We start from the raw sequence: 20,349 nt of genomic DNA, 5'->3' as shown, positions 1-20,349 counted from the left end.
AGAGCATGTAAACGTCACGCTTGTCTCTCCATTTCACCGCAAGCAGTTCTTCGTTACACAATGCGGCCCTCTGCCCCCTTGCAAGACGGGTGGTAACGAGCCGTTGGGGGAAGCCTGCGCGACTAGTTTGCGCGGTGCCACAGGCGCCAATCCGTTCTAGAAACAAATGCCTAAAGAGGGCCACACTTGTGTGAAATTGTCCACATAAAGATGGTACCCCTTGCCGAATAAGGGTGACACCAAGTCCCAGACTGTCTTCCCACTGCTCCCCAGGTAGTCAGGGCAACCGACCGGCTCCAGGGTCTGATCTTTTCCCTCATAGATCCGAAATTTGTGGGTATAGCCTGTGGCCCTTTCACAGAGCTTATACAATTTGACCCCATACCGGGCGCGCTTGCTTGGGATGTATTGTTTGAAGCCAAGGCGCCCGGTAAAATGTATCAGGGACTCGTCTACGCAGATGTTTTGCTCTGGGGTATAAATATCTGCAAATTTCAGGTTGAAATGGTCTATGAGGGGCCGAATTTTGTGGAGCCGGTCAAAAGCAGGGTGGCCTCTGGGACGGGAGGCGGTGTTGTCGCTAAAGTGCAGGAAACGCAGGATGGCCTCAAATCGTGTCCTGGACATAGCAGCAGAGAACATGGGCATGTGATGAATTGGGTTCGTGGACCAATATGACCGCAATTCATGCTTTTTAGTTAGACCCATGTTGAGGAGAAGGCCCAGAAAAGTTTTAATTTCGGAAACTTGGACTGGTTTCCACCGGAAAGGCTGGGCATAATAGCTTCCCGGGTTGGCAGTTATAAATTGTGTGGCATACCTGTTTGTTTCGGCCACAACTATGTCTAAGAGCTCCGCAGTCAAGAACAGCTCAAAAAATCCCAGGGCCGAACCGATCTGAGCTGTCTCAACCCGAACTCCAGACTGGGCAGTGAAAGGGAAAACTACAGGTGCGGCTGAAGTTGGGGACTGCCAATCAGGGTTTGCCAGCACCTCTGGGATTCTAGGGGCTCTACGGGCCCGTCTTTGCGGTGGCTGCAACGGGGTCACTACTGCTCGTGCCACCGTACCAGCTTCAACTGCCCTTCTGGTGCTCGCTACTTCACCAGGTTGTACGGCAGTGCTGGTACTAGGTCCAGGGAGGGCTGCGCTGCTGGTGTATGCCTCACCACGTAATCCGACAGCACCAGCCCCACTCTGCTGCTCTTGAAGCTGATCCTGCGCAACCTGTGGTCTAGCGACACGGGGCCGGGTACGCCTGGTGCTATCAGAGACCTCAGCCTCCTCGTCCGAACTTTGGGTCAGAGAGCCACTGCTTTCTACAGGTTCGTATTCTGACCCGCTAGATTCATCAGATGAGGGTTCCCACTCCTCATCCGACTGGGTCAGAAGCCTGTAGGCCTCTTCAGAAGAATACCCCCTGTTTGACATTTGGGCAACTAAATTTAGGGGTATTCCCTGAGACTACCCAAGAAAAAAAGCAAGCCTGTCTTACAAAGGGGAGGCTAGCGAAGTACCGGAGGCCGCTGCGGTTGATAAAAAATATCAAAACTGATTTTTTTATCGCCGCAGCGCGTGTAAAGTGAATGTGCAGTGATCAAAAAAAAAAATTTTTTTGCCACTGCGGTGGGGCGGGTGTGGGCGAACGCACGTGTGGGCGACCGATCTGGCCTGATCAGGCAAACACTGCGTTTTGGGTGGAGGGCGAACTAAAGTGACACTAATACTATTATAGATCTGACCGTGATCAGTTTTGATCACTTCCAGATACTATAAAAGTACAAATGCTGATTAGCGATACGCTAATCAGCGAATAACGGACTGCGGTGCGGTGGGCTGGGCGTTAACCGATCCCTAAACTACCTAACCAAGGGGCCTAAACTATCCTAAAACCTAACGGTCAATACCAGTGAAAAAAAAAAAAGTGACAGTTTGCACTGATCACTTTTTTCCTTTCACTAGTGATTGACAGGGGCGAGTAAAGGGTTAATTGGGGTGCAGGGGGTGATCTGGGGCTAAAGTGTAGTGTTTGGTGTGTACTCACTGTGATGCCTGCTCCTCTGCTGGATCCAACCGACGAAAAGGACCAGCAGAGGAGCACAGCAGCCATATAACAGATCATATTTACTAATATGATCTGTTATCTGGCTTCTCATTGGATTTTTTAAAAATCATCAGCTTGCCAGCCGCGATCATTGGCTGGCAAGCTGATGACTCGACCCCCCTTGACGAAATGCCGGCCCGAACTGCGCATGCGCGGGCCGGCAAAGCGCGTCATCTCGCGTATATGCGTGACTCTGCGCAGCGCTGCCGCATCCGGACCGCACATCTGCGTTAGGCGGTCCGGAGGCGGTTAATCAACCAATCTACCAGTAACTGGTTGGTTGATTAAACTGGATCGGGATCCATCCCAGTCTAGTAGGTTGCTTGATTAAACTGGATTGGATCCATCCCAAGCACAATCTCACCTGTGCCAGTGTACTAGCCCGCCCTGGTTCTGGTTGGACTGGAGAAATGTGCATTTGGGGGGAAGGGAAGGAGAGATGTGCTGCTGCCAAGTGACGTTAAAGTCAGCAAGTGTCATGTGGGGGGGGGGGGCTTCTTATTGTTTTCCGCCCCAGGGCCCCATTTCACCTAGAACCGGCCCTGAGTTTGGGGATGCTCTGTCTTATGAACAGGATGTGGGGATCACTGACTCCCTTCCCCTTGTTTCTATGACATATCAGATGATCATTTTGGTGGATTTTACCCTTTCAATTTAAAACCATGGATTTGAACTGTGGAAAAAATATTTTATATCCTTGTAAGGTGAGAAGTTAAAGGGGTTATAAGGGAGATAAAAATTGATGGCCTATTCTTAGGATTGGCAATCAGTATTAGGGTCCATTCATATGTCCGCAAAATAGATCCGGATCTGTTCCGCAACATTTTCAATGGGGCCGGAAAAGATGCGGACAGCACACAGTGTGCTGTCCTTATCCGCACTTCCGTTCCGCAAAAAATAGAACATGTCCTATTCTTGTCGGCAGACAATGACAAGAAAAGGCATTTCTATTAAAGTGCCGGCCATGTGCGGTTTGCAAAATTGGGAACGCACATGGCCGGTGTCCCTGTTTTGCGGATCCGCAATTTACGGACCGCAAGACACTTGCGGACGTGTGAAAGGACCCTTAGGTGGGTGTGGGTCTGACTCCCAGCACCACCACTGATCGCCGTGCTCTCCTTTTAGTAGTGTCTCAGTCACATTCACTTGATTGATACAAATTGTAATACCAGACTCTGCTCTACAAAAAGCACCACAGACCCTTCAATCTGGTGACTTGGACTAACCCTAAGTACACACCTGAGCGTTTTACAGCGCATTCCTACGCACTGTAAAACGCTCAACAAGGAGAAACCAATGCTTCCCTATGGGAATGGTTCTCACCTGGGCGTTTTACAGCGCGTACGATCGCGCTGTAAAACGCCCGACGCTCAAACAAGTTCTTGAGCTTTTTTGGGGGCGTTTGTCGCGCGTTCCCGTACATAGATATTCGGGAACGCGCGACAATGTGTGCTCGCCTGTCTCTGTATGCGCGATTGTAAACTCCCGTACAATCGCGCATACAGAGCGCTCGTTTCAGAACGCTCAGGTCTGAACCCAGGGTAAATGATATCATCAGTTTTAAAGTCCTGGATAATCCCTTTAAAAAAATAAAATTGTCAAACTAAACGATCAGTATGTATTTTTATAGATATGTTAAAAGCATTCAACTACACATTGAAGTAAAGAAAAAAGCAGTGTCCTTTCTTTATAAACCTTTCTTTTTTTATATTCTCATTCAGACTCCATTTGGGAAAGCAGAATTTCTCAGTTGCAAAATGCTGGTAAAAAAATGGAGATTAGGTAAGAACTGTATCTGTATTTATTGAATACCATTGACCTCCCTATCCAGCTGTCTGCATAGACACATAGCCGTGTATCACCTGATCCACTGTTTTTCTTTTGTTGATGTGAGGCTCCGTTTCCTAGTTAAAGGGGTTGTCCGGCCATAGATATTAATAACCTAGATAGGTCATCAATATCTGATCAGCATGGATCTGACACCCGACACCCCCGCCGATCAGATGTTTTGTACTTTGTCTCGGAAGTGCAGTGTAATGACAAGTACTCACTCCATTCACTTGAATGGAGCGAGTACCTTTAATTACACTATGACGTCGCTCCAGCGGAGACAAGGCATAGTGTAATGACCAGGAAATAGCACTCACATGGAGCGCCGCCTCCTCGTCAAGCTGCTGATCATCAGGGGTAGGCTTGAGCGAATCGACCTTTGGATCATAGATCCAAAGTCGATTTGTGCAAATACTTACATTTTAATGCTGTATGGATACAGCATTAAAATGTATTGGCTCCATGGAGCCAAAGTTCGCTTCTCCCGAAGTCACGTGAGACTTTGGTGAATTCCTACTGTATTCATATCTGTGTATTGAAAACTACTTTAAAATAGCAATCTGAACTGCTCATCAATATATATGACCGGACAACCTGTTACAGCACATTGCGCGGTATCAAAAAGGATGTACTGCTGATAAGCAATGAAACTGTATGGGAATCGTATTAATGATCATTCATCCCCATACAGCAGTGATCATTTCTGGTTGAAAAATACAGCTAAGGCTAGGTCTACACAACGACATTTGTCACGCAACATTTTGTTGCACTAATGTTGCGCGACATTTTTTATAATGGCAGTCTATGGTGTCGCACTGCAACATACTGCGACGCAACAGTCGCAGAAAATCCATTCGCAATGGATTTTTCTGCGACTGTTGTGTCGCAGCATGTTGCAGTGCGACACCATAGACTGCCATTATAAAAATTGTTGCGCGACATTGGTGCAACAAAATGTTGCACTACAAATGTTGCAGTGTAGTTGTGCACTAAAGTCGCGCGACAAATGTCGTCGTGTAGACCTAGCCTAATAGCGGGCAGTGATCAGGTGTGAGCGTTCATTCCTGATTACTGCCTGTTTTATTAGCCTTGGAAAATGCCCTCAGACACCCACACTTCATATTTATTCATAATCTTTCTGCATTGTTGAACTAAGATTTACATCAAAATCATATTTACCTAAAAAGTTAAAGATTTTTGTTTTGCACATTTCAGAAAATTGTTGCCTTTGTATAAAATGAGAGTAATGGTTATGCAGTTGTTATGTTCCGCAACCGTTTCACTTACATTCATGTTACAGACCAACAGATAAAAGAGCAAATATCTGTCCTGGAGATGAAAATATGTTTAACAACTTTGGTAAAGATTTACTTTCTGGTCCTAAAAGGCATTATGGACAAATGGAGAGCTTGAAAGGAAAAAGTGTAAATGAGAAGTATTCTCCGGTGCCGCTCTCCACATCTGTGCCATCTTACAAGAGTTCACATTATTCTTCTGCTACTTCATCCGGAACAAAAGAGCATCCGCCATCATATTCATTTAAGTGTAATGTGAAATTGAACAATGATAGTGCATTTGCTGATATGCCAGAAGAAGAAATGGTACAGGTAAAAAACTGATCTGTTTCAATAGAGCATTTCCCCATAACATCAAGAAATTGCCATAAGTCACTTATAAAGGCGTTTCCCACAGACAGCATCCATGACATATCAATTTTATATCCTATAAAAGTCTCATTGATGGCGGTCTCCCTTCTGGGACTCAATCCTGAGAATAGGGGCTCCAATATGTGGAAATAGATAGGGACATTTCTGTGTAATTCTTGCAGAAACGGAGACATGCCACTTCTGTGAGACCATTTGCATCCAGATATTGGTGCTGATTTTTTAGCCACATTTTTCAAGCATCTGTGCCAAAAAAGAGAAGATTTTTTCAACACACTTGACACTTTTGCATATTGTCACATTTTCAGACTTCCAGACAGCAATAGTAAGGCCTCGTCCACATTTCCGTTTTTCCCTGACGTGTGCTGTCTGCATTTTTTACGGACAGTACATATACCCATTGATTTAAATGTGTCTGTTCACATTTCAGTATTTTTTTACTGACCGTGGGTCAGTAAAAAAATCCTGGAGACATGCACTACTTTGATCCGTGATGCGGACCAAGCACACCCATATAAGTCTATGGGTCCGTTAAAATCACTAACACACCAGCGATGGTATCCGCGATGTGTCCGTTTTTTACTGAAGACTGATAGGAGATTCTTTGGAAATTCGTTTTCTGATGAGCAATGTCAGTGAATTATGGATGACACATGGATGGTAAAAACGGACACACAGATCCTTCACGGATGAAACACATACGCTTTTTTTTACAGACACAGAAATGTGTTTCAGTATGTCAGCTTTAGTTGAAGCGTTTTTTTTACATTTTTACCTCATTTAGCATAAATGGCAACATTAAAGTTATCATAAGGGGAATATCTGCAGTCAGTTTGCTTCAGTCTTTGACGTTCATTTCTATGGGGCCTGCGTTACGTGAAAAACGCACAAAGAGGAGCATGCTGCGATTTTCACGCAACGCACAAGTGATGCGTGAAAATCACCGCTCATGTGCACAGCCCCATAGAAATGAATGGGTCCAGATTCAGTGCGGGTGCAATGCGTTCAACTCACACATTGCACCTGCGCGGAATACTCGCCCATATGAAAGGGGCCTTAGACTTAGACTTTTTTTTAATTGAGTTATGCAGACGGATCCGTACTGAACGGATACCAACGTTTGCATTATAGGTACGGATCCGTCTGTGCAGATACCAGACGGATCCGCACCTAAACGCAGGTGTGAAAGTAGCCTAAAATAAACCATTCAGCAGAAAATCCCATCCTGCACCAAAACCCCCAGCACTTTCCATATGTCATTGATAAAATAATTTCTCATGTCTTTTAAGGCTATACCTCTTTACCAAATGACTTTTAAAGAAAAGAGTAATTCTTTAAGGATCATATCTGCATCAGTAGAGAGCATGAAGTACTGGAGTCAGTACAGCAACAGCATTCCTCTGTTATTTGAAATACTAGGTACGTGTCTTCTGGTAAAAAGTATTTTTGTAACGTTAAATTTGTAATTTACTGTCAGTATTGTTAGGCCTCTTGCACATGAACTGCCCATGTGCTGCCCGTGTTGCAGACTGCAAATTGCGGTCCACAATGCACGGGCATCGATCGTGGGCCAGACGCATTCGGATCGCGACCCAATTCACTTGAATGGGGTCCGCGATCCGTCCGTTGCACAAAAAGATAGGACAAGTTCTATCTTTTTGCGGAATGGAAGAACGGAACCCCACGAAAGCACTCTGTAGTGCTTCTGTTCCGTGGTTCTGTTCCGCACCGCATCTCCGGATTTGCAGACCCATTCAAGTGAATTGAAAGGACGGGAGGTAGTTCAATCTAAAACTTAACGTTTATTGGAAACTATGATAAAAGGATACAAACATAACATATAGTGCTAAGTGTGTTCACACCACAAATGTAACCCACAAAAAACTAATGAAATTCCCATGGGTGACCATATCTTCATGGTCGCAACCACATGGTCAAATAACACGATTTCCCAAAATTAGGTATGTATTCCGCTTGATAAAAGGAACAATCTTACCAGTGGATGGGAGTCACCTGGATATCGTCTTGAAGTTCCAGAGATCAATCTTTCGTGCGGACAGGATCCTAAAAAAACTCACTGTCCCTAGAAAACCTTGTCAAGACTAGAAATACCTATGGCCCGACCCAGTGTGGCCCGTCCAGAAGCTAGCTCTACAATATTAGAGGCCCTGGACGTCCCTGCCTAAGGGTAATCACTTAATAAAGGCCCCTAACGCAGAAAAAATCCCTACACGTTTTGTCTGTAATTACTAAAGCCCTAGACTCATCAGGGGATAAAGAGCTGGAAGGGGGGGACCACCTATAACTGGTGTGTGATAAAAACAACCCCCACTATCATTAGGGTTTATTGAGGATGATACCTAACATAGAAAGCTGAATAGACCTAAAAATGCAAAGTGTAGGCCAAGAGAGGTAAACTAGGGCGTATGGCTAATCTAGAAATACCCCCAACTGGTTATTTAAATGGTCCAAAGGTCCAAAATCAGCAGAGAGGACGGCGTGTGGCCCTACCTCAACACGTCTAGCCAGGCTCACACTAGACGTGTTGAGGTCGGGACACACGCCGTCCTCTCTGCTGATTTTGGACCTTTGGCCCATTTGAATGACCTTTGGCCATGTGACATCACCATACATCGATAACATGGCCTACTTGCAGCTTACCCCCACTGAAGTGCATACGGCTGAGCTGCGATACCAAGCACTGCCACTATACAATGTACGGCGCTGTGCTTGGAAAGCTGAGTGACTCCCTGAAACAGCTGATGGGCAGGAGTGTCAGGACTCAGACCCCCGGCCAATGTGATGATGATAACCTATTCTGAGTATACATCATCATTATCTTTACCTGGATAACCCCTTTAAGCATGATTGTATGATTGTACTTCATGCTCTTTTCCCAATATTGTAAAAAGTTTTGCTCTTAGAACTTTCTATCTGTATTGGCTATAAAAAGGGGTTCATTTATGATAAGTACGCCACTTTTGTGGCCGAATATACAACTTTTCGCCACTAACGCCACTTTTCCAAGGTGGTGGAAAAATGGGAGACGGTGTGTGTGTGTGTGTGGGGGGGAAGGGGGGGGGCGTTGTGTCTGGCCTGTCTCATTTATCATTTTCTACACCTGTTTTTGGCTCAGAAAATGACTTAAATCTACAGCAGCAAGGGAGCTGACGTAGATTTAAGATATTTGCATGGCCAGCGCCTAAGTTATGTAAAAGCGAGCGCCTCTACAAAACTTAGGCGCATCAAGCGCCAGTGCAGGGTTATTAAGACGGCGTTTAAAGTGCCAGTCTTAATAAATGACCCCATAAATCTTTACAGTGTGAAAGTTGCCTCTGGTGTTTCCAGTGCTGGGCATCCTGGAGTTTCTCCCATACTGTATGTGCATGAAGTTGTCTGCTGCACGTAATTGATAGTATAAAGCCAGTTTCACACAATGAAGAATTTTTTCGGTAATTGTCATATATGTTTAGCGCTGAACCAGGTATGATTTCTAAACACACTGACAAGTAGAATAGAATGATTTAATAGTGTATTTAGAGTTGTTTAAATAAACATTATGGAAAGGCTACATACACATAGAGATAGTAAAATTCACTATGAATATACCTGTTTCTCTTGTCTTTAGCAACCCTTGACTCTGCCGTCACTTTAGGCGACCATGGCTCAAAACTCTTCCTTCTAAGAGACGGCAAGAACCATATTCAATGCATATTTTATGAAATTGTAAGTAATTTCAATACCATGTTCTCCCTATTCTCTCATGTTTTATATATCTGAATGTAGATAAAAGTTCCAATCACCACAAAATTATACCTTACAGTGGTCCATCAAGTTACAATATTAATTGGTTTTCAGGAAGGCCATTGTAAGACGAAGCCCCTGTAATGGAGTACATACCTCTATGGAACACTAGTAATTGGTTCTAAAGCCCCAAATTGTCATTACAAGATAAGAAAAAATGAAAATGTAAGAACAATGAGCAGATAACTAAGACAGATAAAGCAAATCCTGCCCTATAACAGTCAGGAATAGGTTCTCGAAGCTGTCAGTCACTTTCTATGATGAGGTCAGGGGCTTCTCCAGGGTCCTGTATAGCAAACAGTGCACCAGAAAAAGAGCAGCTAATCCTGGCACTGACAGAGGGCAGTACGTGACTTATAGTACCGCACTTTATTGTAAAGAGGTGCTACTAGACAACCAATATAGGTGTTTGGTAGAGAAGTGGCCATGTTGATCGGTTGGGTCTGAGTTTGAGGTATTGTTTGTTGAGTGTAGTTTCAACATATGATGACCCTGGAAAGACCCTTGTATCCTGAGGTCATTGTATCTTGAGGGACCAATTGTACATCTAGAATGTATAAGTAAATCTATTGTTATTGTAGTTAGATCACATGATTCATCATTTCTAATGGACTTTATTTGTTATTACGGCTTTAGGAAATAAAGATTATTTAGATAATGAACAGCTATGCAGTATTACATGTTTTCAATATCTGCTTACTGTCATTCAATATGAACCTTTGTTACTTATTTACAGCATTTAAAAATCTGTCCTGTTCATTTATTGGACAGATAGATCCATGGCTAATATACAGTAACAGAGCTGCATCTTATCATGAGCCAAGCACCTTAGTGTCAACCACATGCAGGACAGATTTTTTTTAAATAGTATTCATTTATTCATTTTTAATTCACAATACATCAACATCCCAACCGGGATGAGAAAACAAGTAGGAACATTACACATTATTAGAGATATCAAGCCCAGGTATCGCAGTATTCAGTCACAGGAAAAATCCAATAATAAAGAGGGGATCCAAACAGAAGTACTTGCATGTGTCATTTTACGGCAGTAGCCCCCCCTTGACATATTGAGCGATCTCTGGACATCATTCACACCACACACACACACCTGAGCACCATGTTGCCCCACCCAAATCAACACCTAGACTGTGTGCTGCGGACGCAGCCAAACGCCTCAGATCTTTTCAAAGTGGTCTGGAGTTCCTCTAGCAGTGTATGTTAGCTTATACATGGTGAGATCAGCATTTATGAGTTGTACCCACTGTTCAAGAGTAGGGGCCTTAGGTGGTTTCCAGTTTAGGAGAATAGTTTTCTCCCATAAAACATTAATAAGCGGAGCAGTCTTCTGCCATATTTAGTGGGGATTCTGTCTACCACAAGTCCCAATAAGCATACCATAGGGCGACAGGTCCCTGGGAGCCCCAACTCCGTATTGATGAAAGTGCATATCCGACCCCAGTACAGCTGCAATTTGGGACACGTCCATATCATATGACCATATCATTAGACCTCCGGTCAGACCACCAATCAGACCCCCAATGTTAATCAGATCTCAGCTGACAGGCCCAATCAGACCCCCAATTTTAATAAGACCCCAGATCAGACCCCCAATCAGATCTCAGCTCAGACCCCAACGTGAATGACCCCCAATCAGACTTCAGATAAGAGCCCCATGCCGCTCATTAGCCCCCATATGCCTCTCATCAGCCACCTATGCCTATCAGCCCCCATGCCTCTCATCAGCCCTCCATATGTCTCTCACCAGCCCCCATTGCCTCTCATCAGCCCCCAGCAGCCTCGTATCAGCCCCCATATGTCTCTCACCAGCCCCCAGCAGCCTATCAGCCCCCAGCTGCGTTATATCAGCCCCTATTGTTTCTCAGCAGCATTATATCAGCCCCCATTGTTTCTCACCAGCCCCCAGCAGCATTATATCAAACCCCATTGCCTCTCATCAGCCTCCAGCAGCATTATATCAGCCCCCATTGCCTCTCATCAGCCCCCAGCCAAGTTAAGGCTCATATGGAATAAAATAAAACACTTACCTCTCCTGCTCCGGATACCGCCGCTCCTCTCCTGCAGTGCGATACTCTTCATCCTACCACTGGCTGTGCTCTGAATTGGCGTGCACAGCACGAGGTCACAGAGCGCCCTCACACTGTACGCAGCTACTGCACAGCTGACAGCCGAGGACCAGGAAGCGGTGAGTACAGAGCCTTCACCACTTCCTGGTCCTCCTGTACTAATGAGCGCTTCAATAATGGAAGCGCTCATTAGTATTCGCCCCATAAGATGCAGGGACATTTTACCCCACTTTTTGGGGAAAAAATGCGTCTTATGGGGCGAAAAATACTGTAAATAGCCCTTCAGACTGCCATATTGTCACGGTCCTTCCTGTGAGAGAGGTGAGAAGATTGGATAGACTTGCTGCACGTGAGGCATGTATGATGTTGTTTGGCAGGATCTCACCTCTCCTCAGGTGCCACTCGTTATCAGTGATGAGGCTCTATTTAGATCTGCCTCACACTGCTGACCATGTGGTCGATAGTTTCTGCTTGGAGTTGCTAGTGCTGGTTTGTCTTGCATCTCCTGCTTCTCCATACATCTCTAAGCTAAGTACTTGTTGCCGTCGCTGTTTCTTATTATCTGGAGTGTGTTGTTTTTAGGCCTCAGGGAGACGCAGGTTCCTTCATTCTGGAAGGAACCAGCTGACTCATCCCCTGCTACCTATCCTAGGGTTCGTCAGTTTTAGCAGGGCTTTAGGTATCCGGTGTATGAGTATTTCCACCATCAGGATCTGCTCATACTGACAGGAGTTAGGGAAAGGCCTAGGGATTACTAGGAGGTCACATTCCTTAGCTTTTGAGGCCTAGATTGTTGTCTATTCGTTGTGGTGTGTATTTGGTGTTTTCCCTTAACCTGTGACATTATCAACCACCCAAACCGTTATCCTTTGTTTTATCAGTGCAGCTATGGATACTGTTTCTTCACTGGTCGATCGTATGCAGGGATTGTCTTTGGAGGTGGCTGACCTCCGCATGGCTGTTGCACAATTTCAGAGACCACAGGCGATGGGTTTCGGCAGCGGGAACCAGGCCTGCCCTGTGCCGAAGGTTGCTCTCCCAGATAGGTTTTCCGGGGGAAGTGACAACTTTGTTCGGTTCAGGGAATCGTGCAAATTATATTTCAGATTGCGTCCTAGCTGTTCTGGAGACGAGAGTCAGAGAGTGGGGATTATTATTTCGTTGCTGAAAGGTGACGCTCAGTCTTGGGCTTTCTCTTTGCCGACTGGTTCACAATCCCTCCGGTCGGTAGCTGAATTTTTCAGAGCTCTGGGACTTATCTACGATGACCCTGACTAGGTTTCCCTGGCCGAATCTAATTTGCGTTGCTTGCGGCAGCGAGAGCGTTCAGCTTAGTCCTATTGCTCTAAATGTAGGAGGTGGGCAACTGATACGGAGTGGAATGACTCAGCTCTCCGTAGTCAATTTTGTCAAGGACTGTCTGAGAACCTGAAGGACACCTTGGCATTTCATGCAAATCCTGAGTCATTGGAGGCGGCCATGTCTCTGGCGGTGCATATTGATAGACGTCTGAGGGAGAGATCTAAAGTTCCCTTTCGCTCGGGACGTATTATCATACAGGGAAGCGGTCTCTTCTGACACTCTGGGTAAAGACACTCGAGCTCGTGTCTGGGGATGAGCCAATGCAATTGGGTCAGGTGACAACTGGACCAGGTGATAAAAACTTTAGGGTTAAGAAAAGACTTAGTTTTTTCTGTGGTCAAGGAGAATATTTTGTTAACTTATGTCCTTATGTTAAACATCCAGATGAAAAGGTAAAAAAAAGTCCTAATGTGTCTAGTCCTTTTCTCACTCTTGGTAGTGTGGATGGGGAAGTTGAGAATGTACTTTTGTCTTTTACCGGTAGTACCCGATTTCTCCTACCTGCCAAGGTGGCGCTAGAAATGGAAGTATTTATTGACAGTGGGGCAGGGGTTAACTTAGTGGATGGCCAGTTTGTCCGTATGCATGGTTTGACAACAAGCGCATTAGACAAAAATATTTCTGTGTTTGCGATTGATTCCGCCCCTCTCTCTCAAAAGTGGCTGTCTAAAGGTGGGAGATTCTCATATTAAATCTATTTCATATTTTGTGCTGGAGGGTTTGCCTGCTACTCTGGTGTTAGGTTTACCATGGTTAACCAAACATAACCCTACTATCGATTCTGCCTTGACAACTGTCTTAACAAGTCGCTTTCTGTTGTAACTACTAAAATGTTACCTCCTTTCCTTTCGGATTTTTCTGATGTATTCTCTAAGGGTGGAGACCAAGAGTTGCCTCCTCATCGGGAGTATGATTGCCGCGTCAACTTTATTCCCGGAGCTAGATTGCCAAAGTCTCACTTGTATAATCTTTCTGAACCCGAAAGAGTAGCCATGCCATCACCGAGAGTTTGGCTAAAGGTCATATTAGACCATCCAAATCACCAATAGCGGCGGGGTTCTTCTTTGTAAAAAAAAAAATGATGGAACTCTTAGGCCATGTTTGGACTTCCGTAAGCTTAATCGCATCACTATCCATGATCCATATCCCCTTCCTTTGATCCCATATTTATTCAATCAGATTGTCAGCACCAAGGTGTTCTCTAAGTTGGATTTGAGGGGGCATATAATCCGATAAGAGTCAAGGAAGGGAACGAAAACACCCTTTAATACTCCTGAGGGTCATTTTGAGAATCTGGTCATGCCTTTTGGTTTGTCCAATGCTCCTGTGGTTTTTCAACACTTCATCAAGGACATCTTTCATCATCTGGTGGGCAGGTTTGTTGTGGTTTATCTGGATGATATTTTAATTTATTCCCCTGATAGGGAGACGCATAAGGATCACGTGAGACAGGTCTTACAGATCCTAAGAGAGAATAAATTGTATACCAAAATGAAGAAATGTGTATTTGCAGTCCCTCAAGTGCAATTCCTGGGGTACCTACTCTCACCTTCGGGTTTTTCTATGGATCCGGAAAAAGTCTGTGCTGTGTTGGACTGGGATCAACCCGAAGATCTGAAGGCACTCATGCGATTTTTGGGTTCACCAACTACTACCGTAAATGTATCTTGAATTACTTAACTGTTGTTAAACCATTAACTCATATGACTAAGAAAGGTGCAGATTTCTCAGTCTGGTCTGAAGAAGCATTGCATGCTTTTTCAGCAATAAAGGAATGTTTTGCTTCTGCTCCTATTTTGGTGCAACCGGATGTGTCACAACCATTTATTGTGGAAGTTGACGCATCAGAGGTAGGGGTTGGAGCTGTCTTGTCGCAGGGTTCTTCTCCTAGCAAACGGCGCCCTTGTGTTTTTTTCTCAAAAACCTCTTCTGCCGAAAGAAATTATGATATAGGTAATAGAGAGTTGTTGGCCATTAAATTGTCCTTTAAAGACTGGCGTCATTGGTTGGAAGGAGCGATTCATCCCGTTACGGTAATTACTGATCACAAAAATCTGGCCTACCTGCAGTCGGCTAAACGTCTGAACCCAAGGAAGACCAGATGGTCGTTGTTTTTTACTAGATTTATTTTCATTGTCACTTATCGTTCTGTGATTAAAAACATTAAGACGGATGCCTTGTAGCGTAGCTTTACGTGGGGGTGATTCGGAGAATCCTGCTCCGATATTGGCTGATGGGGTGGTTGTATCCGCCCTGTATCCTGAACTTGAGGCAGAGGTGTTGGAGGCCCAGGGAGAGACACCTGATTCCTGTCCTCCAGGGAAGTTGTTTGTCCCTTCGGAACTACGACACAAGGTGTCACGATACTGTTCTTACGGGACATCCTGGGAGCAGATCCACTGTGGATCTCATTTCTCGAAGATTCTGGTGACCAGAGTTACGTAAATGTGTTGAGGGCTATGTGCCAGCTTGTGAGACTTGTGCGCGTGCTAAGGTGGCTCATACTCGGCCTTCAGGATCTCTACTTCCCTTGTCTATCCCATCCTGACCCTGGACTCATTTGTCCATGGACTTTATCACTGATTTGCCTAATTTCTCTGGGAAAACTGTGATTCTGTAACTTCATTTGGGGGGAGTCTAGACGGAAACTTCCCCTTAATGTTCTGCAGAGATCTAAGCTGGAGGGTGGATTTCTTCCTGTATTATCTAGCCGGTCAGTTGAAATTCTTAACTCCCTTAATCCTAATGTCAGAATTGCCAAATGTGGAATATTATCTCAGGGAATATTTAAGCATGTCCTCCCTGTGGCCATTGTTGGAGGGGTCACATTCTGTTTCTACGCGCTTGCTTCCTATACACAAATTGGCTCACCAGGTGTGGAGTGCTGCCAAGATGAAATCATTTAAGGATCTCTCGGATGATATACCGATATGGGATAACCCCATGTTCGCTCATCTGAAAGAATTGAAGGGAGTGAATCTGTGGAAGTCCCACGGAGTTCTTACCCTGAGAGACCTATATGTCGGGGGTACTCTGTGTTCCTTTTCGCAGATGCAGGAGAAATTTGAGTTACCTCGTAATTTTTTCTTTAGATATCTGCAGCTGAGACACGCGTTAGCAGCTCAATTTGGGGTGGGAGACCGGAAAATTTCAAAACACCCTTTAATAGGTGTTCTAAGATCACAGGACCCGAGGGGTATTATTTCTGTGCTTTATACGCATCTGCATAATAACCGAATGCTGATGAACCCCCTTGCTGTCGAGGGAAAGTGGAGAAACTCCATACCTTCTCTGACGGCTGATGACTGGAATAAAGCCCTGATGGCTCCGGTAAAGGTCTCTCCATCAATTTATAACAGGCTGAATAAAAGATAATCCACAAGTTAGACAGTTGGTAGCCGGCGGGGCTGTCAGACCTTTAAACTCGTGGTTACAATATCTTAGCATAAAGAAGTTCTTACATTCACTAGGCCCCTTAGAAAACCTATCTAGAGATCTTACCGCCTTTGAGTCTCTCTGCACCCAAATTACACCTCCCACACATCTAGTGTCTCTGGTTTACGGGCTACTCCAGGAGGGGGGGCCCCTATCGTCCCTTCCATACGTGGGGGCCTGGGAGAGAGAGTTAGGTAAAACCTTCTCTTCCGACCAGTGGGAGAAGGCGCTCACACTGTCTCACAAATCATCTGTCAGTTGTAGCTTGCAAGAAAATAACTTTACGATTCTTTCTAGATGGTACAGAACCCCCGTTATGTTGCATTCCTTCTTTCCCACGTGTCCAGACATTTGTTGGTGTTGTGAGAAAGAGAAAGGCACTATGGTACACATATGGTGGCAGTGTGACTGCATATCCCCTTTTTGGAACAGAATTAATGGGCTGGTCAGCGGTAATGCCACTAGGTGGACACCGGAGGGCACGTTGTTGTCGATGTTCCCTGGCTCCATCTCCTCCTTGAAGGGGGGTCTCCTGAGATTTTTTGTACAGGCTGCTGGCCTGGTTATCCCTCGTCATTGGAAAACTATGGTGACACCGTGCTTTGAGGAGTGGCTTAACACATTTGAAAAGATACATAGAATGGAGGAACTTATTGCTGAGGATGGTGGTCAGGACGCAAAATACCTTAAGATATGGTCCCCTTGGTTGCTTTTTAAAGGTTCCGAATCTTATCTTATGTGGTTGAACAACATCTCTAGTAATGCTTAATTCTATCTACTCTGATGGGTTCTGGCACTTCCCTTTTCTTCCCCTTTGTTCCTGTTTGTCTGTCTGTGTGTGTGTGTATGTTTTTAGATGTTTCTGCTCTCTTTTAGAGTATATATATATCTATTTGTGAATTGTGTCATTTTATTATTGGACCTCCTACATTTGTTATGTACTAAACCACTTTAATATCCTGGTACTGTAAATGGCAGAATTGGTATATCGCTTTGTACTGTGGTTTTATACCTTTTGCATTGATAATTTACTCTTGTCCTTAAAAAAAGAGATTGAACATCAATTTATAACAGGCTGTTTATTTTGCACAGAAGTTACCTCACGCCCACTAGACTACACAAAATGGGCAGACTATCACACAATAGATGCCATAGATGCTCGCAGGATAATGCTGATTTTTGGCACCTCATGTGGGATTGCATGTACTTAAAAGGCTTCTGGAGAGCAGTAACAGAGGTGCTGACAACTTTCGTTCCCACTGCAGTACCGCTCTGCCCTAAAGTCTGTGTTTTGGGTATATTAGATGAGGAAATCTGGGGGCATCACCACAGGATATTCTTAAGTGAGACTCTATTCTTTGCTAGAAAAGCCATTGCTCTGAGGTGGATGGCTGATAGAGCACCCACACTGGGTCAATGGAAATCACTGGTCAATCACGCTGTGAGTATGGAATTTTTTTTATTTACTTACAGAAAATGCCCACAAAAGTTTCACAAGGTGTGGGGAGAGTGGTGTTCATCTTCTTTAACATTACACAATGCATGCATGTATTCTGTAGCTGATATTGTCCATACACCTGTTGTATGATAATGTGCGTATCCCGGGCTCTAGTTTGATGCCTCATTATTTCTGTTGTTTTCTTATCTCTGTCTAAGAATGGATTCCTCTTCAGGCCCGATGCAAGATTCTTGAGATATATCATGATGTCAATGTATCCCCTGCGTGGGATTTACCCCTGTTCTGTCCTGATGTAACTTGCCTTACTCCAGTTGTGCTCTCACTCCAGTTGCTTTAGAACGGCAAAACAGTTAAATTCAGGAGTCAGAAGGCCTCCTGTGGCTGCCAACCAGGTTCATAAGTAGTTGATGCTCCCAGCATTAAGTAACTCTGGAAGCATCAGCACATTACTTACCTGGCTGGCGGCCATGACTTAATTGGTCCCCTGGATATCGGCACACTGGGAAGTTTCCCTGTACGGTCAATGGCCAGTCCGCCCCTGCCCACCACAGTCTGCATGATCATGTGCCACTTAGAGGAAATGTCCCCGCTGCAGCCTATCATTAGCTGAAGCGGTGCACATGATCCCTTTCCATGCTGGAATTTTACATGCAGTGAGGACTGCAGTAGACCCAGGGAGCTGGAACGGAGCAGTGGGCGGGTAGGTAAGGTAAGGCGAGTAGGTTGGTATGCTTTCCTTCACAAGTCTGGTGGGAGGGGATTTAAAAAAGAAGGTAATTGTGGAACACCACCTCTTTAATGCATTATTTAAAACTCCTGATCATAACCTTACATTACATACAGCCATTTAGTCATATTGTAACAAATGTGCATGTTAATGTCGCATTATTATGTTCCTCCTTAGGACCGGGACTTGCCAAGACTAATCAGAGGTCGAATTCATAGAGCAATGGGGAATTATGACCAGAAAAGAAACATGTTTAGGTGTGTTTCTGTGAGACCGGCATCGGTGGCAGAGCAACAGGCCTTTACGGAATATGTCTTCACTGCAGATAGAGAGATGGAGAAGTGTGTTCCAAGTCTAGAAGACACTAAATGAGATGTTAACAGATAATCATCTTGTCAAAGACACATTATTAAACAATGTTATCTTGTTTTTGCACTATAAATATAGCTTTAGCATGTTCTAACCGCACAGTTTTTACATGTGTTAAGTTGTATACCTTACAGTCTTTCTGTAATAAGGCATTGATATCAGAAATATATATTTTGGTTATTTATGCTTTTATCAGTTATCTTCTGTACAGTTTTACTATTCTGAGCGGTATGTTTTTTCATTCAGGAATGTACTTCAGATGCCATTATAATAAACATTCCTTAAAAATAAAAAGTTCTCTGCCATATGACAGTTTAAGCAAGTCATCTATAAAAGGGTTAAGTTGTCATTTCTAAATGATAACTGTTGTCGACAGCGATGGTTACTAAAGGTGGAGAAGGACGTGGTGCTACTGCAAGCACCTCTGGCTTCTCAAACAAATGATCGGCGGGGGTGCTGGTTGTCAGACCCCCATGATCAGATACTAATTTCCTATTCAGAGGATAGGTCATCATAAAAAAAAAACACATAGCCACCTCAAATCTATGCAGTAAAATCTGTCTATAAATGTCTTAAAATACAGGTATTTTGTTCAAAGCTTTGACCTTTGTGGCATATGTTGTGAGAAGTTCTAAAGTGGTATACAGGACAGCTTAAAGTGAGTGTCTATCTTCTTGGATGTCTGCAGTAATCTGCTCCCCTTGCGTCACGTCATCTAGGAAGGGTACGCAAGGGGGCAGGTCAATGTCCCGGCCTGTCATTGGCTGCAGTGGCATCAAAGCAGGTGTTGACAATATGGAGCTAGAGCACTGCAGCCATGGCAGGGGACTGAAGGAGTCGGGTCCCAGTGGTAGGGAGCAATTAGGTATGCATCCCTCCACAGGTCTTGCCACAAGGGAGGGTTTGCCAAAAGTCCCCCAGAAGATTAACAAGCTCTTTAAAGCATACTTCCACTTACAATTTTTTTTTTCCTGTTATGGTTCAATAAGACAAGGCAGTTAGCAATGTAGTCTATTATAAGTCTGTGCCTTCTTTTGGTAATAAAAGCCGGACATGGTAACCTAGCATGGATCAGTAACTTACAGCTAAGTAGTGGAGTCCTCCATGTGTTTAGGAGATGACCCCATCTACTCAACCTCCAACAAACTGCAGCCATTTAACAGAGTTGTCCAATATTACTTTAAGGAGGCAAAGACCTATAATAAGCACCGTAGCATAGAAAAAATGAGTTGTAGCTGGAAGTGTAAAACACTGTAAAAATGAGTTGTAGCTGGAAGTATATAACACTGAAAAACACAGTTTATATGTTTTGCTGAGAGAGTTCCTTTAAATGTCAGGTTAGAGGCAATACCTGTTACAATGGCGTCCTGTGCCTGCCGCTGCCCAGGCGCCATGTCACTCACCTCTATCTCCTCAGGCTGCTCTGCTACTCACCAGCGGCATTCCTGGACACTGGAAACCCATGTGTCTTCTCAATCAAGTACTCTTGGCCTGTCTCGCTTCCTGGC

At 44.5% G+C, this 20,349-nt stretch overlaps 1 protein-coding gene across 1 annotated transcript in view; it reads left to right on the top strand.

Moving 5' to 3' along the window:
* SPATA22 (spermatogenesis associated 22) overlaps positions 1-19,052 on the top strand; it is a 62,676-nt gene extending 43,624 nt beyond the window's left edge. The window contains exons 3-7 of the mRNA XM_044285756.1: positions 3,826-3,886; positions 5,235-5,541; positions 6,888-7,017; positions 9,227-9,324; positions 18,650-19,052. Of these exons, the coding sequence (XP_044141691.1) occupies positions 3,826-3,886; positions 5,235-5,541; positions 6,888-7,017; positions 9,227-9,324; positions 18,650-18,844 (791 nt within the window). The 3' untranslated portion in view covers positions 18,845-19,052. The remainder of the gene's footprint in view (positions 1-3,825; positions 3,887-5,234; positions 5,542-6,887; positions 7,018-9,226; positions 9,325-18,649) is intronic.
* Positions 19,053-20,349: the final 1,297 nt, after the last annotated feature.

This window comes from Bufo gargarizans, chromosome 3 (genome assembly GCF_014858855.1).
Source record: "Bufo gargarizans isolate SCDJY-AF-19 chromosome 3, ASM1485885v1, whole genome shotgun sequence".
Taxonomy (NCBI): Eukaryota; Metazoa; Chordata; class Amphibia; order Anura; family Bufonidae; genus Bufo; species Bufo gargarizans.
This window is presented reverse-complemented; position numbering and strand designations above follow the sequence as displayed.